The following is a 14,153-nucleotide window of genomic DNA, read 5'->3' as shown; positions in this document are numbered from 1 at the left end:
GCAATAAAATTTAAACTTATATCAGTTATGAAATTACTAAAATACCCTTGGTCGACCATTATGGCTAGGGGTGTTCAAAACCGAACCGAAACCGAAAACCGAATCGAAACCGAAGCTTAATGGCTTATTGGTATCGGCTTAATGGCTTAACGGACTGGGAACAGATTGAATTTTTTTTATTAACGGCTTATCGGTTTGGTGGCGGATTATTCAATTTTCTTAACGGATAATCCGTTAACCCGTTAAGAATATATATATATATATATATATATATATATATATATATATATATATATATTAAATATCAAAAACTCTTCCACTTCTTCCACCTATTTGCTTAGCATATATATATATATATATATATATATATATATATATATATATATTAAATATCAAAAACCCTTCCACTTCTTCTAGTACTCCATCTCTAAGTTCTAACGCCTTATTCCTAAATAATCAGAACCTTTACGTACTATGCATTAGAAGATCCCAGGCTTGGCTTAGCTTAGCTTATTCTCCCACCCTATTTACGTACTATGCATCAGAAGATCCCAGGCTTGGCTTAGCTTAGCTTATTCTCCCACCCTACAACAAGATTGTTTAAGTTGCTGTCTATGATTCACCTCTGCTTTTGTTTTTTTAAAACTAATGCCTGCTGTCTATGTTTAATAGAAGAACAATAGTGTTGTGCCACAACCTTTTTCACTCTACAATACATGACACACTACATCATTCTTATGTAGGCGTTAACAGACATGTATGTATGGATTCAATGTGTAATTTCCTATTCTGAATTTGTATGCTAGGCGGTCAACAAACAATTAATGAACGCAATATAGATTGAATTAGGCCGATAAACCGCCCAATAACCGCCCGATAAGAGCTAAACCGTTACCAATCCGCCCGATATCTTATCGGGTGGCTAGCGGATTAATATATTTAAAACCCGATAACCGTTAAGCCAAACCGTTAAGAGTAATTAACCGCCCAATCCGCCCGATAAGCAGCCCTAATTATGGCTCTTCTATATAATAGAAAAATAATAGAAAAAAATATAAAAATAAATATAATTTTAAATCTAGTTTTCGTCGAACTTAATCAACTATGGCAAGAAAATTAATTCAATTATGTAACAATCAATCACAAAATACACTTTATTGAAGCAATCTTCACAAATTAAGTAGTAGCGAAAATGGAAAAAAATAGGCTTATCCTCAAGGTTATCAAAGGAGTATACAAAGAAAAGAGGGAAATATGAAATAAACCTAAACTAAGTGGATTACAAGTTTTTTCTTGGGGTGCAAACTGTATTAATCGAAACTTTAAGTGGGAAGGTAGAAAATCACCGATTCATCATTTTCTCAGAAGTCTTTATCAGAAAACCCAGGGTCACTGCTATCGGCGACTGAAGCAAAATATCGCCCGTAGTATTTCGTTACTGCAAATCGTAGATTTTCTCGGCAGACAAAAGGTAAAAATTTGAGCTTCATTTTTTGTTCTGTTGTGTCCTTTGTTCATTATAATTGGATTTTTTTTTCTGTTTTTGCTTCCTTATTTGTATAATTTATTATTATTAAGTGAAATTGACTTGAATAGAGCAAAATGGATATAAAGGATTCGTATTGTAAATTAAACTAGTTTTGGGATTGAGGCGTAGTTTGTTGATTGATTGACTGAAAGATTTAACCTACTGCTATTAATTTCTGTCAGATCTTGTTCCTTGAAATTGTAGATAAGCACAAGATTACACACTCAGGCATGTGTTCAGGAGATTGAATTTGTTGTAGGTTTATATGTTGTGCTTTTGGTGTGGGAGATGATTAGGGTTTTTGGTTTGACTCAGGTATGACTGATGATGTTCAGCTCTGATCTGTGAGATAGAGTCGGAACTAGCTAGGAAAATATCAGCTCTCATTTTTTTGATAGCCGTGTTGTCCGAGCCAGCTTGCTAATTCCACAAGATACCTGCTACCTTCCACCAGCAATAGGTACCACGTACTCTGTCCACTAAGGTTTATGGGAAGAAATCACCTAGTGACTTTACCTTCATTAGGATTTGAACCTAAAATCTCGTCGTTCTAAACCCACTTTATTGACCAGTAGGCCACACCTTTGGGTGTTAAACATCAGCTCTGATTTTAGCCCCCAAGGCTTAGTTCAAGTGGCAAAATATTGAGGGATTTGTGAGTTGGGTCACGGGTTCGAGCTCTACATCATGCGAACTAGGCTTGGTATTTAAGTGGCGGGCCCATTATCTTTGAGTTTTAAAGGCTGTTGTTGGTCCTAAGGGTTCACCCCAGACGTATGTCCTGGACGTCAAATAAATATCAGCTTTCATTTTGTTTGGTTTTAGAGAACTAGTAAGTACTTTGTCAACAAAACCACGAAAAAAATTGTTGTTTTTTCTTGTGTGCATTAGAATAACAATGATTATGTGCAGTTAAATAAGATGAAATTACTAACCCGTTTCCAGTAGTGTATTTGGTTGGGAAAAAAAATATTCATGGAAATTTTGAGGTAGGCCCGAAATAGAGTAAGATAGATAAATATGAATCATATAGATGGGATTGAGGCTCAGTTGATAGATTGTTTGATGGAAACTTCGGAGTTGAGTCTCAGCTCTGTTCTTATTTCTATAACATTCAGAACGGACCATAGAAATATAAGGTGATCTATGCAGAGTCATTTGTCTACACATGTGAGAGTGTGACTTTTTTTATCAAAAGCCTCAGTCTTCCTGAATCAAATTGCTAAATAGCTAACCTTCTGCTGTTTATTCTGAGGGAAGTGGCAGACAATATTTTGAACCTTTTCACGCTAGATCTTTACTGGTTACCTATTTTTGTAAGTCCGTGGAACAAATGGTCATAGATTTTATGTGGTGTTGTTTTTCTAAATTGAAAAAAGTAGCAAAATTGGGTGTGTGTGTCTGGTCCCCTTTTTTGGGATAGATATAAGAATCCGCTGATACAAGTCTGAGACAATCTAAGAAAGTCCATCAAACCTCCCAGAAATCTAACCAACTTCTATATAATTGGGTGTCTCCACTTTGCAGCAAAATCTAAAAGAAAAAGAGAACTTTTGGTCCACGACAACGGATTCTCAACCGTTCATTTTTTTTTTCCTAGTTACTTCCCGCCATAATAACCAAAAAATACAAAAGGGTGTGGCCTTTCCGGCTACTTTCTGCTTGCCTCCAAGTTTCTGTCGTTGTCTGCTCTGTTAGCTGGTTAGATGTTTGATTTTAGTTTCGTTATTGCTGGGTCTAGGACTTTCTTGGTATTGATGGCATCCAAGATTCAGCAACTGCAATCTAAGGCATGTCAAGCTTCACAGTTTCTTGCTAAGCATGGTACTGGATACTACAAACAGTTGCTGGAGCAGAACAAACAATATATTGTGGAGCCACCCACTGTTGAAAAATGCAATGAATTGTCCAAACAGTTGCTCTACACTCGTCTTGCCAGGTTATATTCTCTTCAGCCTAATTACTTGGTATCTGTTGCTAAGCTTTTGGGATCAGTCATTGTATTTCTGCGATGAGCAGGCCACTATCTGCTTGGACCTTTGTTATAATATGCACATGAAAACCAGTATGAGTAATTTTGGTTCCTTGGCTGATGGATTAGGTACACCACATTGGTCTATTCTCACTGATGTGCAGTATTTGTTTTTTTTTAAGGTGTACTCTGGAACTGCATCTTATAGTTATTTTGATTTCATTCAGTTTTGAAGTGCAAAGTTTTGTGCGTGATAATGTGCATTAAATGTATTTGGTCTGTTTCAAACCAAGTAAATCGTATAGCCATATTCATAATCTCGTGTTAAAAAGCATAAAGTAGATTATTATTTATAGACGTAGTCATAAAATTCTCTTGTTAAAGGTTATTATAAGCATCGCTTATTGAAAAAAGATTATTATAGGCAATTCTATGCTCTATGATAAAATGTTATTATGTGAACTAATCATTCTTCATGTGATGCAACCAAATATGGTGGCCAAGGATATCATTAGTTGAGATGCTTTATGCTTTATCTTAACCCCCCCCCCCCAAAGTTATTAAAAAAATGCTTTATTTTACCACCCCACGTGCCTCCCTGTCTGAGATTTTTATGATCATTTTTCTTCTAATAAGCCAAGTGGAGTGGTATACTATGCATCTTACATAAAAAAATATTTACAAGTAGCTTACTGGCCATTATGGGTGGCATTTGTTCTTGATCATTTGAACTTTTTTACTCCCTCCAGCATCCCTGGTCGTTATGAGTCATTTTGGAAAGAAGTCGATTCTGTCAAGCACATATGGAGGAATAGAAAGGAATTGAAGGTTGAAGATGCAGGCATTGCTGCTTTGTTCGGCTTGGAGTGCTTTGCATGGTATTGTGCTGGTGAGATAGTAGGAAGAGGATTTACATTCACTGGTTACTATGTCTAAGATATCAGTTTCCAAAAATTTGTTTGTTCAAATTGATAACTGTGAGGTCTCTCTTTTTATTAGCATGATTTGAGTAACAGGGAATTCATACCAGGTTTTGTTTCCCAAGAAAGTTTTTGGATCTGAGAAATCAGTGTATAAATTGATGCAATAATTTACTAATCCTCGCTCATCTTATTTCCCACCTCAGTGGAGAGGCTTAGATTGAACTTTGTAATAGTAATTTTATCTGTTGAATGTTACTGCTGCCCATGACAAGTATACTTTGTTAGTGTTCCTTTTGTCCATGTGTGGATACCTCTTGGTTCCATCAGTAGAAATAACAAACATTTTATACATAGAAAAAATGTAGTAGTTGACTTTACAGCTGAGCTTATGTTGATTTAACTAATGTTTGATATACACAATCTCTCATATGCATATAGCTACCCCCTTCTCTCCTATCATCTGTATCCCTCTGAGCTACATGCTCTACAAGCTGAACTATCTTTTCTGGTAGGAACCACTGCATAAGTCGCCGTTGTCCAGGAGAAAAACAAGCTAGCTTTCTTCGATCCTTGTTCTAGGGACATACAACTAAACCTCCAAGTTGACATTGGTTACCCTTGCCTTTGCTTTCTGCCCGATCTGCAAGCTTTCCATTAGTGATATAATATATTAGTGGGCGTTTGGACATAAGAATTGTAAAATTCCATATTTCACGTGTGAAAATGGTATTTGAAATTTAGAGTTGTGTTTGGACGTGAATATAACTTTGGGTTGTTTTTTAAGTTTTGTGAGTGATTTGAGTGAAAAATTTGAAAAATAATTTTTGTAGTTTTTCAAATTTTTGAATATTTCCAAAATGTATCTTCAAGTGAAAATTGAAAATTTTATGAACAAACGCTGATTTCGAAAAAAAAGTGAAATTTTTTTGGGAAAAGGGGAAAATTTTCTTATGTCCAAACGGGCTTTTAATGTGTTTGTGTTTAATGGAGACATGATATTCGTATGACATAAGGTTAAACTTTCAAAAGTAGAATATAATACTGTAGTATAAGTTTGTTCACCTCCTGTATATTGGTTGATACAAAATGAAAACTAAATTACACTTCACAGGATATCAAATACAATGACAATAAGCCATCAGTGTAAACTGCGAACAGCCAGCTATGAAATTGAAATCGCCAAACTAAACTTATCCACTTTTTTCTGTTTCTTTCATGGAAGTAGTTTAAGAGAGTAACGAAGATTCAATTGGCATAAATAGTAAGGGTTTGATAAGATTCGAGCTCATAAACATCAGTTCAAATTGTAACTTGTTTTTTGTTTTGTTTTTGGGTATGTTTTCTATTTGGTGTCCTGTACCCGCTTTGGCTTGATTAGTCCAGATTTACGTAACTCATTTTATTGTGTAAGGGGTAAATATGAACCTAATGTATAACTGTAGGGATATTTTTGATAGAAAACGCAAACGGAGGGTATATAAGGCCTATTTATGATAGTATAGGGCAAATCAGACCCTCATCCGTACATTATATCTACTTAATTCAATTATTCAACAACCAAACCTCGTAAGATTAGATCGGAGAGAGATCCAGAATTTAAACTTTATATGTTGCGACAACGATTTCAAGTTAATATACAAGAATAACTGCGGTGGACCCGTATCTTCTACTCTGGATCCGCCAGTAGATTAGATATATCCTCAAATAGGGGTGTTCGTCGGTTGGTAGTACAGTATTTAGCCATTTCGGTTCGATATTTTCGGTATTTGGTATCCTAAAATGCTATACCAATATCGTACCTAATTAAATTCGGTATGGTTCGTTTTTTCGTCTTTCGGTACGGTAACTTCGATTTATTCATTTCTAAAACAGCTTCTAAACGTTATATTTAGGGGAGAATAATATCTTAACTAGCCGGCAAAATTAAAATTAAAACTAGCCAGCAAAATCAATCTTATGAACGCAACAACACTACACATCATACATGGGACATCTATAAACATGAGCATAAGATTATAATAACGTTTACAAACTTCATCAACATGTAAGTATGTCTGGTCTAAAGCTCTAACTTGCATCTCCGTAATATACCAGACACCAGTAAGCTTCTCAAATGTGACCAAAATAAGTTTTTCACAAGTGTTGTTTACAGAAATCATTCAGATAACATTCATTAACCACATAGACAAAAATAGGTAGAACACATGCTTTAACAAAAGAATATGGAACTAGAAACATTCTTGTGAAGCTCTCTCGTAACTCGGGGTTGCAAGGATGACATGATATTTAAAATTAATCCAATATATATTTCGGTACGATATCGATATTTCAGTATTTCTTTTTTAAAATACCAAATACCATACCTAATACCAAATATTTTTAAAATATAAACCAAATACCATACCAAATATCAAAAAATTCGATTTCGATATGGTAATTCGGTATTTACCAAATTATGCACAGCCCTATCCTCAAAGTTGCCAAGTATCAAAGGAGTATATAAAGAAAAGGGGGAAATAGAAATAAATCAAAACTAAGGGCATCACAAGTGGATTACTAGTATTTTCGGTGCAAACTGTAATAATCACAACTTTCAGTGGGATAGGTAGAAAATCTCCGATTCATGATTTTCTCAGAAGCCTCTATCAGAAAGCTAGGGTCACTGCTATCGGCGACTGAAGCAAAACATCGCCTGTAGTATTACTGCAAATCGCAAACGAAAGGTAAATTTTGAGCTCTATTTTTACTCTATTTTGCTCTTAATTAGTTTTATTTGACTTTTTTTTTCTTCTGTTTTTTCTTCCTTATTAGTACAATATATTTGTTATGAAATGAAATTGACTCGAATAGAGTGAAATGGATATAGACGATTCATATAGTTGATTCGATTAGTTTAGGCTTGAAGCATAGTTCGTTGATTGATTAATTGATTAATTTCAAATTTTTGCTAATCAGCTTCTGTCAGATCTCGTTTGGTACATTTTACAATATAAGCACACGATATACACTTAGGCATGTGTAAAAGAGAATGAATTTGTTATAGGTTTATATGTTGTATTTTTGGTGGTCAAAGGAGGATTCAGGATTTGAATTCTATGAGAGTGTAAATTTAGGATAGAGACCTCAACTGCTAATAACCAGGGTGTGCATTAATGGGATTAACACCGAAAAACCAAAATTTGGATTGTATTTTTTCTTTGGTTTCGGATTGAGAAACTAAAATTTTGTTATGATTAGTTTCTTTTCTATTGAAATCAAAGAAACTAAACATAACAAATTCTTTATATCAAAGTAGCAAATATGTAAAATTATCGCTGTTGAGTCTTAAAACTCAACTATTTGCCTGCCTGCAGGTCTTTAATTGTTAAGTTTCTCATCTAAAATCTATTCCTTAAAATTAAAAAGGGATTGGATCACCTCAAGTACCAAATGCTCCCGTACATCTCAATGCAGATCTTGATTGCTACAGCGTGTTCTTATAAAATTTGGAAGGCTTGATTTTTCCACCTGTCTCCTAAAGATCTCTCTCCCAGCATATACAGAACACCAACATCTGCTCAGCAATAACTTTGTACTCAGTTTTTTTATTTCCTTCTTCCAAATTGCATTAGCAATTTGTCACTTTTTTCGGAGAGAAACTTTCTGAATTATGCACAATTATTTCCTTGTATCCAGTTCCACCACAATGACCCATCTTATTTTCTTTAGAGACTTAAAATAATCTATGTTTATCTTGATTGTTTTTTGTTGGATAAATCAAATAACGAGTGTTGTTTTTCTGGTTAGCTGGAATAAATAGAATTAGTTTAATTTTAGAACGCACAAGGAAGCCATTGTGTGCTTCCATCGGTGAAGGCTTAGCTTTAGCAGTTAAAATAAAAGAAGTATAGAGGAGAGAATGCCCTTTGTAGCTATCTACAAATTAGCACTGCAGCAGCAGCTGAGGGTGAGAGGTTTTGGACCTGAGAAGTTGAGACAACGGAAGGAAGAAAGACCAAATAAAAGGAAGAAAGTGATTCTATGCCAGCCTTTAAATTTTAATTGGACATGTGGCTAAAATCTAAACTACCATTGAGAAGTATTGGAGGATTTAGTACTGGACGGGATCTCATACAATGGTATAGGGTCTAGGGCGAAGGTATTGGGTTCGACTGAACTGAACCCATAGCTTACGATGTGGATCCAACCCTGTTGGTGGGAGATGATAAGGGTTTTGGTTTATTGGTTTGACTCAGCTATGACTGATGATATTCAGCTTGATCTGTGAGATAGAATCGGAACTAGCTAGGAAAACATCAGCTTTTATTTAGCGGGGTTTGAGAGCAATTACTTGTAGTTTGTCAACTAAACCACGGAAAAAAAACTTTCTTTTTTCTTGTGCACGTTAGAATACCAATAACTCTATGCTTTTTCAGAGTCTTTTAGCCTTATCCTATGCCAGTAGAAAATATGGATCACTTCTAGTACTTTTCATTTTTATTTTTATTTTGTGTAATGTTGGCCAGACAAATTTAAATGTGGAACACGGGCAGTGAGGATTCATATAGCCGACCCTAACATGTTTGGGACTGAGGTGGGGTTATTCTATTAACCAATGATTATATGCAGTTAAATGAGATTAGATTCTTGGACTTGCCAGTTTTTAGTAGTCCCTGGTTTTTGTCTGATTTGTTTGGGAAAAAAGTATTCAAGGAAATTTTGAAGTGGGCCCGAAATAGAGTAAAATAGATATTGATATTCATATAGATGGGCTTGAGGCTCAGTTGATTGATTTTTTGATGAAAATTTTGGGGTTGAGACTCAACTATGTTCTTAGTTTTAGAACATTTAGAAAGGACCACAGAAATAAAGGTGATCTATGCAAAGTCATTCTGGATTTACACATGTGAGAGCATGATCTTTTGGTTTACTCATGTTCAAAACTACTTGATCAAAATGCTCATTCGATCCCGTATTAGATTGCTAAATTAGCTAACTTTTTGCTCTTTTTTCTGAGGGAAGTGGCATGCTATATTTTGAACCTTTTTCACGCTAGATCTTTACTGCTTACCTATTTTTGTAAGTCTGGAAAAAAATGGTAATAATTTTTATGTGGTTTTCTTTTAAATTGAAAAAAGTTGCAAAATGGGGGGTGTATGTCTGGTCCCTTATTTTGGGATAAATATAAGAATCCATTTGTACAACTCTGAGACGATCTGTATAAGAAAGTCCATCAAGCCTCCCAGAAATCTTACCAACTTCTATATAATTGGGTATCTCCACTTTGCACCAACAATGTAGAAGAAAAGGAGAACTCTTGGCCCACGACAACGGATTCTCAACCCCTCATTTTTTTTATTGACTTTTCTACATAATAACCAAAAATACCAAAGGTTGTGGCCTTCCCAGCTTCTTTCTGCCTGCCTCCTAGTTTCCATCGCATCCTCCAGCGTGCTAGAGAGAGAGTATGTCTACTTCCTTAGCTGGTTAGATGTTTGATTTTATTTCCTTTATTGTTGGGTCCAGGACTTTCTTGGTATTGATGGCATCCAAGATTCAGCAACTGCAATCTAAGGCATGTCAAGCTTCACAGTTTCTTGCTAAGCATGGTACTGGCTACTACAAACAGTTGCTGGAGCAGAACAAACAGTATATTGTGGAGCCACCCACTGTTGAAAAATGCAATGAATTGTCCAAGCAGTTGCTCTACACTCGCCTTGCCAGGTTATACTCTCTTCAGCCTAATTACTTGGTATCTATTGCTAAGCTTTTAGGATCAGTCATTGTGTTTCTGCGACGAGCAGGCCACTATCTGCTTGGACTTGTGTTGAAATTTGCACTTGAAAACCAGTATGAGTAGTTTTGGTTCCTTCAGTGATGGATTAGGTACACCACATTTCTTTATTTTCACTGATGCATGATAGATTCTATTTTTGTGTACTGTGGAACTGCATCTTATAGTTGTTTTGATTTGATGTTTTTAAGTGCAAAATTTTGTGCTTAATGTGCATAAAATGTTTTTGGTGTCTGTCAAACCAAGTAAATGATATAGCCATAGTCATAATCTCGTGTTAAAAGCGCAGAGTAAACTACTATTATTTATAGACAGTCATAAAATTCTCTTGTTAAATATTATTATTATAGACAATTAATTACCTATAGAAGAAAAATTTATAGGCAATTCTATGCTCTAAGATGAAATGTTATTACGTGAATTACTTCATAAAAATGTTATTATGTGAAGCAATCATTCCGCATGTAATGCAACCAAATATGGTGGCCAAAGACATTATTAATTGATATGCTTTATTTTAACCCCCATGTGCCTCCCCTGTCTGAGTTTTTTTTGATCATTTTTTCTTCTAATTGAGCCAAGTGGAGTGGTATGCATCTTTACATAACCAATATTTACGAGTAGTCTACTGTCCATTATGAGTTGCTTTTGTTCTTGATCATTTGAACATTTTTTAATTCCTCCAGCATCCCTGGCCGTTATGAGTCATTTTGGAAGGAAGTCGATTCTGTGAAGCACATGTGGAGGAATAGAAAGGAATTGAAGGTTGAAGATGCAGGCATTGCTGCTTTGTTCGGCTTGGAGTGCTTTGCATGGTATTGTGCTGGTGAGATAGTAGGAAGAGGATTTACATTCACTGGTTACTATGTCTGAGATATCAGTTCCCAAAAAATTGTTTGCGCAAATTGATGATTGTAAGGTCTCTTTTTATTAGGATGATTCGAGTAACAGGGAATTCATACAAGATTTTGTTTCCCAAGAAAGTTTTCTGGTTTTGAGAAATCAGTGTTTAAATTGATGCAATAAATTGCTCCCTTTTCGGTCATCTCATTCCCACTTCAGTGGAGAGGCTTAGATTGAACTTTGTAATTGTAACTTCCATCTTTTGAGTGACACTGCTGCCTATGATAGTAGTCTTTGTTAGTGTTCCTTTTGTCGATTTGTGGAGCAGCTGACCCACTATACTCTTGGTTCCTTCAATAGAAACAACAAATCATTTATACATGGTAAACAATGTAGTTATTGAGTTTACAGCTCTCAAGCTCCTTTTCCACTATACAAATCTGGTTTGTCTCAGCTAAAAACCCAGAGTCTCATATTCATATAGCTAGCTATACCTTCTCATTTATCATCTGTCCCTCAATACTTGGGAGTTCCCAGATTATGCCTTTGTTCGGAATTTTATTGTTACAATTACCCTCCACTTCCATAACAACCAAAGCTCGATCTCTGGCTTTATTAAGAAAGCGGACTGTCAGTTTAACTCAACTCCAAAAGTTAATTCATGAGGTGAGGATTATATCATATGAAGAAACTTCATTTCATTTTTTCAATAAATTGTTGGCTTGCTGCTATAACAGGTTGGTTTTGAGGAAGTCGGCCAAGTTGCCAACAGACGAAGGGATGTTAGGGTGCAGAAAAACTATATGCATCGAAAATATTATAAACTGCACAGTGAGCTTTCCTATTTAAGGGCGGTAGGATCTTATTCATCCCACTGCGTTTAGTTTCATGTGCTATTATTGTTTCTTCCATCACCATATTCTTTTTTTTTCCCATCTTCTTGTTCAAATTAAGGGCCTGTTTGGATTGACTTAAAAAAAGTGGCTTTTAAGTTAAGTGCTTAAAAGCACTTTATAAGAGCTGAAACTTATTTTATAAATAAGCAGTTACGTGTTTGGATAAAAGTGTTAAAACTTAAAATAAGCTGATGAAGTGTTTGGTAAACAAGTGCTAGTAAGCACTTTTTCTTGTTAAAATGATTGAAATATCCTTAAAGTTGTTAACATTATAAAGAAGATGATGACTATAATATTATACTTTCCGTTCATAGCTTCAAATTCAGGGGTAAAACATAAATTCATTGAATGATTTGATTTTAAAATATAGTTACACCAATTTAAAAAAAAAGGAAGGATTTAACGACCAAAAAAATTAAATGTTATGGAACCAAAAAAAAAAGCCAAAAGAACAATATCTACAAAATATTGGAATGTATCAAACAATATTTAAAAAATTATTGTTTGCTTCACGTTAAGAACTTCAAGAAATTGACAAATATTGGAGAATGGAGAAAAAAATAGTATGTTGTAGGATTTTTACTTGGGGGTAATTTCGGGATTAAGAAAAATTATAAGCGATAAGAATGTAATATCCTTGGTCAAAGCAATATGGCTTTTAAGCCAATTTAGAAAAGGTTGGGTTTTCCAACTTATTGGTTGCCAAACACTTCCACAATTGAGTTTTACTTAAGCAGATTTTAACTTTTTTTAAACCTATTATTTGGTTGTCAAACACTTTCACAAGTTAAAAACTGCTTAAAAGCAAAGCTGGTTTGACCAGCTTTTAAGCCCATCCAAACAGGCTCTAAATTGTAGTAGGAATATTGTGTTTAATCACTATTGTAACATTATAAATGTGTAATTATTTCTAATATTTAGATTGTTGACTCGTACTAATGACCAAGAACATAATAAAAGTGAAAGTGAAACAAAGCCCCTAGTCTACTTTAGACTATTGAAATGCAAAATACTACCAAGAAGACTCGAGTTACAATTGACAAGGTAGAGCTGCAAAGGACCAAATATTGTGGTTTGAAATCTTCTCCGAAGTAGGATATCATTTTATTATTACCTCATTTGTAAACAATTGTTACTTGGTACCTTCAGGCGACAGTGAATAAGTTGTAGTAGTAATTTTAAAGCTTCACAACTATTTATGTAATAGTACGATTTGACTAGATACAAAATTTAATAAAGAAATAAAAACTTTTGAATTTTATGATTTTAAACTTGTCATAACATTTGTATAGTTATTTAAAGTTGGAGTTTTAAAACATGCCATAAATTTGTGTTTCTACAAGCTTGTTATTAAGAGTAAAATAAAAATTTAGCGTGAAGTTTTTAAATTAGAATACACTACAAAATAAATAGGATGACAATAAATAAAACAGAGAGTGAGTTTTTACTATAGTGATCGATAACAGGAATATCTCGAGAAAAACAAACAGAAGTAAAGGGGCGTTCCGAGAATCGAACACGGGACCTCTCGCACCCAAAGCGAGAATCATACCACTAGACCAAACACCCTTGTTAAGAAAATATTCCTACAAAACTATATGACTTGTCTCTATATCCCTCCCTTTCCCCTCCTCTACTTTTCTTCTAAACGGATCTAACATAGTGATCGATAAAAACAGAAGAAATATATTCTTATGAAATGTCCCTCTTTCTTCTTTTATTTTTATGGTTCTCTTTGTAGTTGTTTGTTTGTCAATTTGGTCTACAGCACCTGTCAATTGTTTTTCAGAGCGCACCCTTATTAGTAATTGACCAGCGTGGAGATTCTCACTATACTAGTACTAGTACTAGAAAGAAAACCGTGATGGGTTCTTGATCCTAAAAACGATATTTTGACACAGTGTAGGCCTGAAAAATGCAATAGGCATCAGAAGAGTTTGTTTTAGTGGCGTGGGGAGGCCAGGTTACTATAATATTGTTATAATTAGAATTGTATTCTTATAGAGCTTTTAGAGTTTGTTACTTTGTGGCGAAGTTATTTTTCTCCTATAAATAAAGGGGTTATATTCCATTATAATTAATTTCAAATCAATAAGAATTCTCTTTCTACTTTTCTCAGCAATACTCGTCTTCTTCTTTTATTGTTTTATAACACGCTATCAACACGAGACTCCAACCAATTGAGTAAATGATTTGGGATACGTGCATGATGCTCAAC

At 34.6% G+C, this 14,153-nt stretch overlaps 2 protein-coding genes and 1 non-coding gene across 3 annotated transcripts; 2 read left to right on the top strand and 1 right to left on the bottom strand.

Annotated features, from left to right (window-relative positions):
- Positions 1-1,344: 1,344 nt before the first annotated feature.
- LOC104107185 (uncharacterized) lies at positions 1,345-4,697 on the top strand. Its single transcript, XM_009615921.4, has 3 exons — positions 1,345-1,471; positions 3,270-3,467; positions 4,250-4,697. Exons 2-3 carry the CDS (start codon positions 3,286-3,288, stop codon positions 4,434-4,436), a joined length of 369 nt encoding a protein of 122 aa, XP_009614216.1. The 5' UTR covers positions 1,345-1,471; positions 3,270-3,285; the 3' UTR covers positions 4,437-4,697.
- A 2,313-nt stretch (positions 4,698-7,010) lies between these two features.
- LOC104107186 (uncharacterized) lies at positions 7,011-11,241 on the top strand. Its single transcript, XM_009615922.4, has 3 exons — positions 7,011-7,146; positions 9,929-10,126; positions 10,883-11,241. The coding sequence occupies exons 2-3, from the start codon at positions 9,945-9,947 to the stop codon at positions 11,067-11,069; spliced, it is 369 nt and encodes a 122-aa protein (XP_009614217.1). The 5' UTR covers positions 7,011-7,146; positions 9,929-9,944; the 3' UTR covers positions 11,070-11,241.
- Positions 11,242-13,432: 2,191 nt separating this feature from the next.
- Positions 13,433-13,504, bottom strand: TRNAP-UGG (transfer RNA proline (anticodon UGG)). Its single transcript has one exon. It is a non-coding gene; the product is annotated as a tRNA-Pro (tRNA).
- Between the last annotated feature and the right edge of the window lie 649 nt (positions 13,505-14,153).

The sequence above is a fragment of the Nicotiana tomentosiformis genome, chromosome 6 (genome assembly GCF_000390325.3).
Source record: "Nicotiana tomentosiformis chromosome 6, ASM39032v3, whole genome shotgun sequence".
Taxonomy (NCBI): Eukaryota; Viridiplantae; Streptophyta; class Magnoliopsida; order Solanales; family Solanaceae; genus Nicotiana; species Nicotiana tomentosiformis.
This window is presented reverse-complemented; position numbering and strand designations above follow the sequence as displayed.

Bases quoted from the DNA above. Each gene is read 5' to 3' on its own strand.
- LOC104107185 (XM_009615921.4), top strand. From the start codon at position 3,286: ATGGCATCCAAGATTCAGCAACTGCAATCTAAGGCATGTCAAGCTTCA. The intron at 3,468-4,249 runs GTTATATTCTCT...TACTCCCTCCAG, and splicing joins CTCTACACTCGTCTTGCCAG to CATCCCTGGTCGTTATGAGT.
- LOC104107186 (XM_009615922.4), top strand. From the start codon at position 9,945: ATGGCATCCAAGATTCAGCAACTGCAATCTAAGGCATGTCAAGCTTCA. The intron at 10,127-10,882 runs GTTATACTCTCT...TAATTCCTCCAG, and splicing joins CTCTACACTCGCCTTGCCAG to CATCCCTGGCCGTTATGAGT.